Source organism: Apodemus sylvaticus, chromosome 12, assembly GCF_947179515.1.
Source record: "Apodemus sylvaticus chromosome 12, mApoSyl1.1, whole genome shotgun sequence".
In the NCBI taxonomy this organism is placed as follows: Eukaryota; Metazoa; Chordata; class Mammalia; order Rodentia; family Muridae; genus Apodemus; species Apodemus sylvaticus.
Genome location: NC_067483.1, coordinates 42,850,501 through 42,862,201, shown reverse-complemented (window position 1 = coordinate 42,862,201; position 11,701 = coordinate 42,850,501). Strand labels below are relative to the sequence as shown.

Below are 11,701 nucleotides of genomic sequence, written 5' to 3'. Positions count from 1 at the left end.
CCGTGAGTGAGGCGGGGCGTGCGCGCTCCGCCATGGCGGGGACACTGTCCGCGACGTGATCGTCCAGGCTGCCCCCGCCCGAGCATTCCGGGCCCTCGCAGCCGCCACCCTCCTGCGAGCCCGTGTGACTAAACGGAGACAAAGGGGAGGCGGCGGGGCAGACCCGGGCCGGAGCGAGCGCGGCCGGGTCCTGCCTCACGTCTATGCCCGGGGCCGCGGCGGCGGGCTCGCGACCAGCACAGCTGAGCTTTTCCGTGCCCGGCACCCGGAGGGGCCGCGACCGGCGCGGACGATCTGAACTCCTCTCTCCGCCACACCATGTGAAGGCCATCGTCCCTCCATCCCAACCAGCCGCCGTGAAAGATGGGGGATGCTGCAGACCCGCGGGAGATGAGAAGGACGTTCATTGTTCCAGCCATCAAACCTTTTGACCACTATGACTTCTCCAGGGCCAAAATCGCCTGCAATCTGGCCTGGCTGGTGGCCAAAGCCTTTGGGACAGGTAAATGGTGTCGTCCCTTCCTCTTCCTCCCGATGCTGTCCACATCCCGGTTTTTGTTCCTGATTCCAGCCCCCTCCCCCATGTGTATCTTCCGGTACAGGTTAAGGGAGATGACGGGAGAGGAGCACTGGGAGAAAAGAAAGAAGGGAGGTTTGGTCTTAAATGAGGTGCCCTTGACTGACGCGGGGAGGGGTTGATCGGATTCCTTTTATTGGATAGCGTGTGTGTCTAAATACAGCGAGCAAATTATTGTGTTTTCCCAAAATGGCTTTAATGTGTGGTGTTTTCCTTATTATCTTGCATACGTTTCCCTCTCGGTCATAATTGTGATTACCATACCAAGAAATTTGAATTTGTTACTGGAAGAAGGTGGGGGTACTGTATGGATTTTGACATTTGTAATGGTGGCTGCTGGTCAGGCTCTATAGGATGAAAGGCGGTCACTGTTAAAGTGCAGTATCTTTTGTAGTCAGTCCTTATTCCTCTCACAGCCTTTCCTACACATTCCAAATTCTTATATACCCACCCATTAAAACCAATTTTAGTTGTCAGACTGTATGGTGCTTTTTCACTAAATGTCACTGAGGCATATTTCCTTTTCCAAATGTATTTTGACGGCATAAAAATCAGATAAACAACACCTCCTTACTTTGAGTTTTTCTTTTTGAAGTAGAAGTGGTTTTTATGGGGGAATGGGGGGGGGGGAGAACATGTTGTTGACATAGAAATCCTGTAGTACAGTGGTAATTAAACACTCCCTCTATAACCCAGCCTTTTCAGAATAACAGGAAAAGGACCTCCTACTGTAATTCCTTAGCTCTTGCTTTAGGAACCCATGTTGTGGAATGCTTCTTAAAAAATTAAGAGAAGTTCCTCGGTGCTCGCAAAATGTTCTCTGGATTGTTTGTGGAGGATGACTGATTTCCAGTTTTAGGACTGTGAAAATATGTGGCTAAGTGGTTTAATCCAGCTTTATTGTTTAACTTTATACACAGGCAAGTGTTTACCGAGCTTGTACATCTAGGTTAAATTGCCCCACTGATTGTAAAAGTATTTGAATTAGTTTAGAAGGAGTTTTTATGTTTATGACTGTCTTAATTTTATTTTGAATTCCTATACTTTGAGAGACAGCTGACATCAGGAATGAATGGGTTTTTTTTAAACTAATTTAAATTTTAAATGAATAACAATAGGAAGCACAGATAATACTTTTAAAAAATTTGATATAAAGAATGGGAAGCAGTATACTAAATATGCATTTGGAGAACAAATGGGACGCTTTAAGTGTATATTCCTGTGTGGAAGCTGGAAGACAGAAGAGACTAAGGGCATTCTCTTGCCATCTGAGACGGAGCGGGCACTTAAAGTGCAGAGGTGAATGTTTTGCTGTTCATTTTCACAGAGGCTTCTGAGCAGAAATTACTTTCCGGATGTGTGTCGGGCTGGTCACTGGATTCTGGGGTTGGTGACCACGCTGGAGAAGAAAGGAAGTAGAGGAGTATACTGCCAGTGGGGTCTGACTTCTTCCAGGCCCCTGTGGCCCTTGCATTGTTTTACATTAGGATGCACAGCTCCGATGGCAGTGTGCTCTGCGTTAAAGCAGAAGGGAACCAGGGCTGAGGTTGGCCTGGAGGAAAGGATCCCAGGAAGTCCTTAAGAGAGTGACTTACCAATTGAAACATTCTTTCAAGTGGCTGTGTGTGTGTGTGTGTGTGTGTGTGTGTGTGTTTTCTGAGAGGGTCTCATGGTGTATGTTCAGCCGACCTGGCACTTGATATGGAGCCCAAAGTGGCCTCAAACTCATAGCAGTCCTTTGTCGTAGTGCTGGGGTTAGAGGTGCATGCCACGGTGTCCCACATTTGCGTTGCTTTATTGATAGTCTTTTTTTAAAAAAAATGATTTGCTTATTTTTATTTTATGTGCATTGGTGTTTTGCCTGTATGTGTGTCTGAGAGGGTATGGAATCTCCTGGACCTGAAGTTACAGTTCTGAGCTGCCCTGTGGGTGTTGTGAATTGAGCTCCGGTCCTCTGTAAGAGTGGTCAGCATTCTTAACCACTGAGCGTTCTCTCCAGCACCCACTGGCAATCTTTAAAACATGCAACATAAACTTATATGAGTAAATAGAAAAAAAGGTTAAGGTTTTTTTTGATGCATTTTTATTTGGCACACACACACACGTATAAAGTAAATAAACAAGTGTTTCAAATTGTTTTTTCTTATTCAAAATATTAACCCAACTTTTCAGGATATGTATGGATTTTTTTGTTGTTAGAAATATTTAAAGTTCTACAAATAATTTGTTGTATTATGTATTACTTATATACTGTGTGTGTGCACACGTGTGTGTGCGTGCTCCTGTTTCCTCACCCATGAGAGGACAACTTGCTGGAGTTGGCTCTCTTTCCCATGTGGGCTCCAGAGCTAAAACTCACCTTGTCAGTCTTGGTGGCAAGGGCTTACACAGTGAGCAATCTTACTGGTCCCTTTCTAACTCGATATAAAAAAAAATTACCAGTTTTAGAACTCTATGTTGGAAAAGCAATTTATAATGATTAACACAGAATCAATTGTAGGCAAAGAATAAATTAATTGAATTGTAAAAACCAACAAGACACTAATATAGTGATACCTAGAAAGCAGATATGAGGTATTTGTGTGAGTAATATTCTTGTCCTGAAAAATATTCCAAAGGCCTCATTTTTGGGGGAGGACGTGTTTTCATTTGTTTTTAGTTTTTGAAAGACAGTGTCTCATGGAATCTAGACTGGCCTTGAATTTACCACATAACCAAGAATTACACTGAACTCTCATCCTCCTGCCTCAGTTTCTAGAGTGTGTGCTGGAGATTATGGGCTCCAGTCTTAACAGTTTATTTTCTCAAAGGATGCCTCTGTGGTTTTATGTAAATGAAGAATAAGTTTGTATAGATGAATTTACAGCAGCAGTAGGTATTCTGGTTGTAAAAGAGGAGGCTAAATTACCTGATAACCTTTATTGTGTTTGAAGACTTAACACATTCAAGCAGCCATATAATTAAATTGCCTTAAATGTTTTATTTCTTTAAATCTTCCAGCTGATAGGTATAGAATCTCTTGGAATGGATTTTTCTCTGCCCCCACCCACCACTCTGCATGTGTGCATGAGCTTGAGCGTGAGTGTGTGTGTGTGTGTGTGTGTATGTACAGATTCTTGCTGTGTAGTTCTGGATAGCTTAGAATTCATGTGAGTCCTATTCGGCCTCGTGACTGCTGAGACTGCACAGGTGAGCCTTGATGCCTACCTTAAGGCTCATTTTGTAGTGTCAATTTATCATGTTAACTTCAGTAGCTAAAATTTCATTGTGTGTATGTGTTTACATATGTGCATGTGCCTGCAGAGGCTATTGGTAGAATCACTCTGCTTTTTGAGCCAAGGTGTCTCACTGAACCTGCAGCTTACCAATCTATCTTACAAGCCCCAGGGATCTTACCCCCCCCCCCTTGGTGCTGGGATTGTAGGTCCATGCTCCCACCAACCCCAGCTTTTTAAAAATTTCTTTTTGAGCTCTAAACTCAGATCTTCATGCTTGTACAACAAGCACATCTTCCCAGCCTCTTTCCCTTATTCCTCCTAGTTAGTGGTATAAAGTCATTTGCTGTTGTAAGTATACGTTGTTACATTTCTGTCATGTACCAGCAGATATTGTTAAAATCCTATAGAAGTCCTGACTCTTAGATATTTGCAGGGATTGTTAGATCATTGGGTAGCTGTGAGGTGAAAAAAAGACTTGGAGCAGAGGCCATTTGGGACATTATTACAAGAGTTTGGGCAAGAGGTGATGAGGGCTCAAGGTGGGGTGGCTATAATAATAAATCTGTATTTATTGAGCAGTTACTGTGTGTCATACACATCACACATAGTATCTTATTTTAATTCTCATGATGGCCTTAAGAGGCAGAAACTGTTAATCCCCCTAGTTTTACTGATGAGGAAAATGAGGCCTCGTGGGTTTAGGAGCTCATCTAAAGACATCAAAGTAATGGAACTGGGATCGGAACCAGGGAAGTCTGACTTGTGTGTGTGTGTGTGCGTGTGCGTGCTCTTAATAGTTAAGAATTATTTTACATGGAAAAGAAGGAAGTGACACAGAAGTGTAGCAGAAATTCAATCCTTAGTATTTCTAGAAGACTGAATTTGGGATAAGTGGCCGACTGCTTTGAAGAATGGGATTAGGCCTCCTGAGGATTCAGAGAAAGTGAGACTTGGAGACTTCTTGACCAGGAAAGTAAATTGTGATATCAGTTAACGAAGAGGCAGATGTTTTTATTTTATTTTATTTAAGTTTTATTTATTTATTATATGTACAGTGTTCTGCCTGCCTGTATGCCTGAAGTTCAGAAGAGGGCACCAGTTCTCTTTATAGATTGTCATGAGCCACCATGTGGTTGCCAGGAATTGAACTTGGGACCTCTGGAAGTTTAACCTTTGAGCCATCTCTCCAGCCCTCATGTTTTTATGTTCTTGAGCTAAGTATAAGTTCAAGTATGTTTTCTGGGAAATCCAGTAGATAGTCACGAGTAAAGATGAGACTGAAGTGTAGCCAGAAGCTGGGTCTGGAAATAACAATTGGCTATTCTGTGGCTAGTAACACGTAAGTAAGGTTATAAGGAGATGTGATTGCAGATGGCAAGAAAAAAGCTGAGGACAGTTTAGAAGAGTGAGTGTTTAAAAGGAGGCAGTGAGTTAAGGAGCACATTGTGAGGTATATAGGCCAGTGAGACGGCTCAGCAGGTAGAGGCTCTTTATTTAAGTCCTAACAACTTGAGTTTGATCCCTAAGAACTGCACGGAAGGAGGAGATAACTGACTGGCAGGTTCTGCTGGGACCTTCACATGAACAACACAACATAAGCCTCCCTGCCCCAAATAAATAAGTAAAGAAATAAATAAATGACCGAATAAATGTTTAAATGTTTTAGAAGAAAAGATAGTAACCCTGAAGCCCTGGGAGGAAAGGTGGAGTGACAAAGAGGCTTTAGACTGAGGTGAGAATCTAGCTGCAGTAGTCGAGGTAAGGGCCGTTCAGTGGGAAGTGACTCAGAGCATCATATGGAAAATCTTTGTTTAGTTCTGAGAACATCTCTATTGAGCAGATAGATTATTTCTTCACCTAAGTGTCTGTCAGGGTTTCCCAACCCTGTTGGGAACACAGTGTTGGAACACACTGTCAGCTTTACATTAAGGTGTAAACAATATCCACATTGAAAGCAAGAGGTTAGGAAGTATAGTTCCCCCCTTATTTTGGTAATACAAGAAGGAACAGGCCTGGAGAGGTTCATTACATTATCTTTAGCCATCCAGATAAATCTAGTGAAAAATTTCCTTCCCACCTGGACCCTGAGCTACTCAGCTTTTTTCTGTGCAAGGTCATAGCATCAGAAATCATTTCCAGAAGCCCTCATGCTGTGCACTTTTAAAAGGCTGAAAGGTATACTTCATGTTGCTTGCGTATTACCATAAAGAAAAAAATGAAATATTGGAAATAACATAGAAAATGGGTTTGAGTAGGACTAAAAGTTAGGACGGGGGAATCAATGGATGTTAGAGCTGGTGAGTTCAGACAAATGGGGGATCCGTGGCTGTTAGGGCTGTTAGAGCTGGTCCTTACAGACAGCTGAGACTGGGTCAGAAGTGGATAGAAGGTCGTTTCATTTGTGGTTAATGGAGAACCCAGTTCAAACTGGCTGACAATACAGAGGTTTTGTTGGTTTATAAAACTACAAGGATTCTAAAGTAGGAGGGATTTGGGTTTGAGTTGAGTGGGTGCTTACTTTGTTTTAATTATTTTTCTTTGATTCTTTTAGCTCTACCTTTCTTTCATCAGGGGCAGATCTCATTCTCGGGGTGTTGTGGTACAAAATAGCTGTAGGTGGTCTAGGCCTCAGCCAGAAACCACAGGTAGAGCCCTTTCCTGATTTCTCTGGGAAAGTTCTGCAGCCTTTTCTTGACTTTTTCTTAAAACCATATGATGGTATCTCATTCATGTATAGAAACAGTAAACTTTTGTATACTACCTCCGAAGTCATGAACTTGTGGCCAGTCTTGATCCCCCTGGAAACACTTGAACCCTCACCAACCGTTTGAAGCAAGTCTCAGATACTGCTTTATCTGTCACCACCTCACTGTTGCCATAGGCCCCACCCCATAGCCGAGCACTAGCGTTTCTTATTGTTTCATACTTTTTTTTTTTGGTTTTTTTTTTGGATTTGGTTTTTTTGAGACAGGGTTTCTCTGTGTAGCCCTGGCTGTCCTAGAGCTCACTCTGTAGATCAGGCTGGCCTCGAACTCAGAAATCCACCTGCCTCTGCCTCCCAGAGTGCTGGGATTACACGTGTGCGCCACCACCGCCCGGCTATACATTCTTTTTCTTGATCAGTTGTTCTTGTTGGGATCTGCAAAAGGTCTGCGTGATTTAAGTTTTTTTGTTTTTGTTTTTTAAATAGATAGATTCTCCTCTGTCCTATTTTGTCTTTCTTGTAATTTGCTTGTTGGAAAAAGCAGATTGTTTGTTCAATGAAGTTTCTTGGATTTAAGCTGTACTTCTGAAAATGAACCCAAAGGCCTCATTATCCTCCACAGAGTCTCTTGTACATCCATGTTTATTACTCATGAGAGTAGGGAATGGACACACACTAAATGCTCATCGACAGATGGGTGCTGATAACAGTGTGGTGCACACACACAGCGAGAGGTTACTCAGCTTTAGCAGAAAGGAATCGTGAAGTTGGTAAAGAAAAATGGGCGAGTCTGGAAAGACTAATATTAAGTGCAGTCACTTAGACTTGGAAAACAAACAACTCCTATTCCTCTACATGTCCAAATCCTAGCCTAAAATAAATATATGTAAGAACAAAGCCACATATAGATAGCTAGTAATGTGGGAGAAGACTAAAAATCTAGAAAGGAGTCCAAGAAAGCGTGATAATATTAGATGAGACGGAGGGATGGAGGTGTGCAGGACACACGGGAGATGAAAGGTGAAAAGCGTTTTGTAGGAAGCTACAGTCGGGAACAGGCTAGCACGGAGGCTGGGGAGGACGGACGAAGGGTGGAGGACTTCAAGAGCGCACCGTTCTAAAGTGTAGTGGTGTTTAACACGTTACGTGCTGGTCAGAAGTCTTGGATTTTGTTGTTTGAGACAATCTTATGCAGCCCGGTCTGGTCCTCCGCTTCCTCCCAGGTAGGAGCCTTGTAGGCATGTGCCACTCCACCTGGCATCGTGAGTGACATTTTTTATTCTTCAAAATCTCCAAAATTATTCAACAAGTTTCTTTTTGTCTTCTGTGTTTCTAAGTTGATAATTAGATTTAAAGAATTGATTACATTTAGATTTTTTTTTATTGTATACTGTGTTTGTGGATTTCATTTTAACAGGTGACACTTCATCTCTGGCTATGATTCTGTCATGACATCTTCTTTTGTTCATTGGGATGCTACTTTAAAAATAAACTGCTGTGTGGGAAACTACCTTCATACATTAATAACCTGTAAGCACACACTGGACAGCCTACCCCAGAGGGCTTGGAACAGAAAGCAGACAAAATAACTTGAAATGCTCACCTCTTGTGACTTGTTAAATCAATTTCCAGGAAGAAGCAAAAGGAAAAAGATGAGCTAGCTAATGTACTTAGGGCAGGGTGGAAGCAGGAAGAACCACATCCCAAATTCTGTTTCAGACAATAGTTTTACGTCCATCTTTTCTACCACTTTAGCTTTTCCTGCTGTTGGTATGGGATCAGGACAAGAAGTGAAGTTCCAAGGAGCCCCTTAGGGAAACAAAGGCCACTGACATATACTGCCTCTATCAGAGATATCAGAGGAATGAGCATGTCTGCCACAGTTGCAGCTTACCAGTAAGCTTGATTAGTAGTCATGGATTTTGTGTTTATTGGATGCAAACATATAAGGCCAGAATGGGGATCATTGCTGGTGACTGGATTAAGGACTCTTGGATATTAATTTTTATAGACCTTTTCTCTCTCTGCATATTTTCTGTATTATAAATATTAAGTACCAATATATGCATATATCTGTAGCATGACTTTGCAGTATCTATGTGCTTCATGAACATGAGGGTATCTTTATTTTCCCATTCCCTCTGTTATACATATACTCCTAACAACTCCAGTACATCCTATTAAGTCTCTGCTTGCTAACCCTTTTCTTCCTTGAAGTGTTATAACACATTTCACCTCTGTTTCACTAACTGCTAACTCACTTGTTTTATAATAGAATTGAACAGTCTTAACAGTGAAGGCACATTGAGATGTAGGGAAGGCAGGATAAATGGTACGTTCTTCCCTTTTTTTTTAAAAAAAAAGAGAGGGGGGGGAAATTGGACCAAGTTGAATGAATCACTGGCCCCTGGGAATCTAAAAGAGTATGAAGAATAGGAAGAAAGAACATTGCAGCATGGGTGACCAGAATGTGCAAAGACTCTGTAGTAGACAGAACTGGTTCCTAGGAGCTGAGTGTGGCTGGCAGAGATATGATCATTTTTTTCTTGTAGGCAAGAGGAAGAATTTTAATTCTTACAGAAGGAAAAATCATTGAAAATCCTTGGGATGCATGGGGTCTGTGCCATGATTGAATTTGCTTATGTGAAATACGTAGTTTGACTAGAGAGAATGACATGATTTAAAATTTTAATTAATTAAAAATGTGTGTGTGCATGTGCTTATATGTATGTGTGCTTATGTGCAGGTGCGTTCACAGAGGTCAGCATCAAGTGTCTTGCTCTATTGCTCCTCACCTTCTTTTTAAAGGCAGGCTCTCTGAACCTGGAGCTCGCTGCTTTGGCTATGCTGGATTGACACCAAAGCTGCAGGACCCATCTGTCTCCTCCCTACTCCTCTTCCCTCCTCTGTCCCCAAGCACTGGGTTAGAGGTGTGTGCGGTCATGCTCTGCTCTTTACATAGGTGCTGGGGATCTGAACGCGGGCTCCTTTGCTTGCATGGCAGGCAAACACTTTACTCACTGAGCTATTACTGTCTCAGCCCCAAGTAGGTATGGAGGGAGGGAGGGAGGGAGGGGAGGACAGGGGAGGGCTTTGGAGTGAAGATGGGAAGATAAACTAGCGGTAAATGTAGAATTGAGATGAACAGTGCTGATCACATGGACCAGAGAAGCGTTAGCTGACATGGTACAGAGGACTGTGACTGGCTGCTGAGGGCTGAGAGGGAAATAATGATGACAACTCCTAGGTTTCTGGTTTGTACAGTTAGGAAGGCTCCCTTCCCTCCCTCCACACAAGTACATGTATACATTATATCTGTATATGTGTTGGATCCATATAGATAAATACAGATACAAATATATGTGACATTTTGTATTTGACTATGTACTTGGGGCATTGTACCCCAATTTGCCCCTAAATATTTCACTGTATTTGTTATTTGTTTATTTATTTATTTATTGTTTTTTTTGTTTTTTGTTTTCCTTTTTTTCGAGACAGGGTTTCTCTGTGTAGCTCTGGCTGTCCTGGAACTTACTTTGTAGACCAGCCTGGCCTCAAACTCAGAAATCCGCCTGCCTCTGCCTCCCAAGTGCTAGGATTAAAGGCATGTGCCACCACCACCTGGCTTCACTGTATTTTTTTAAGGTAAGTTAATTCTGTTAGGTAATCTCCATTAAGAGATCAGGAAATTAATTATATTTTCTAGTGCACAGCCCATGTTCAGTTTTGTTCCAGTATTAATTATTTCTATTTTGTTCTCATTGCAGGATCAAATTCAGGATCATGCATTGTATTTAGTTTAATCTTTAATAGTTCTGTAGTTTATGACATTAACAGCTTGAAGCCACAAGCCCTGACCTACATGCTGAGCTGAGCTCTTTCCTTAGGCATCATCTTAGTCCTTTCCAAACTACTTACGATGTGTGCCTGGTAAAAGCAGCCAGTTTTTTTATGGGAGTTGACTGGCTCGCTTCTTCCTGTGTGTGGCTCCTCAGAGCTCTGGAATGCTGGCCTTCCTTCAGCAGATGTCTCCCTCCACCTTGGCTCTGAGTGACCAGAATGGTGATGAGGGCCTGGCATGGGCTCTGGCTGTTGCCCAGTACAGGAGTGCCTGGACTGAAGAAACAGGGCACAGAGCTAGCTCTCCCTCAGCTAAGCTGACAGAACGCAGGAGTGAGGGATCACAGCCCTTCTGGTTCGTCTAGCCTGTTGGACTTTCTTTCTCACCTTCTTTTCTCTTCATGCATTCCTCTTATGATTCCCACTGCCACCAGAGACACTTGTCTCTCTGCCGGCAGATGTGCCCTGTTCCTCTGTGTCCCACGGGGTCCTTGGCAAGGGTCAGCCCCTGAAGACAAGCCAAATAGCCCGTAAGGAACCAAGTTCACATAGAAGAATTTTTCCTTACTCCCTACCTTCCTCTCAAGGTCACAGCTACTTGACAGCTCTGATGTGTGGCGATGTCAGGAAGGTTTGTGGGTGGGGGTAGAGAAGCGGTAGCCCTTTTTCATTACCCCCCAGTGTGGGAACCTTCAGTGGTGATTTTTTTTTTCATTAAAATGCACTTTTATCTTAGAAAAAAATGGGTCAGTTAATTACAGAATGTCTCCGAACTTGGATTTATCTAATGTCGTAGTGATTGAAGTTAATACAAATCTGGCAAAACTACCACAAAGACATATGTATTCCAGTAAGTCAGATCACGTGGTACATGGTGTTTGTTTCACCGTCAGAGATGTTTATTATGATCATCTGCCAGCTTACTCCATTAGAAAATGGATTCTTTTTTTAAAAAAAGATTTAGTTTTCTTTTATATGTATGATATTTTGCTTGCATGTATGTGCCGGTTACCAGAAGAGGTTAAAAGAGGGTGTTGGGTCCCCTAGAAGTGGAACTGCAGATGATTGTGAGTTTCCATGTGAGTGTTCAAATTCATCAACCCAGGTCTTCTGCAAAAGCAGCCTGTGCTTTTAACCACTAAGCCATCTTTCCAGCCTCCCTCCCTCTCCCCTTTTTAGTCAATAATTTATAGGGATTTGACTCCGTAAACTTGCACCTACTATTTTAGCATCAAGTAATGATTTTGTCTGAATCTATTATATAACGATTGATTATTGATCATTTCTTCTCATTAATTGCTACTCTGTTACAAGGAATATAATGAATTACAGTACTGTATTGTTAGGCATTTTATTGCCCTA

The 11,701-nt window shown here is 42.3% G+C and overlaps 1 protein-coding gene across 4 annotated transcripts in view; it reads left to right on the top strand.

The window, feature by feature from the left end:
• The first annotated feature begins 363 nt into the window (after window positions 1–363).
• Window positions 364–11,701, top strand: part of Camsap2 (calmodulin regulated spectrin associated protein family member 2) — a 71,728-nt gene continuing 60,390 nt past the window's right edge. For all 4 annotated transcript variants that reach the window (XM_052199829.1, XM_052199828.1, XM_052199827.1 and 1 more), the window contains exon 1: window positions 364–502. In XM_052199829.1, coding sequence (XP_052055789.1) covers window positions 364–502 — 139 coding nt within the window. The remainder of the gene's footprint in view (window positions 503–11,701) is intronic.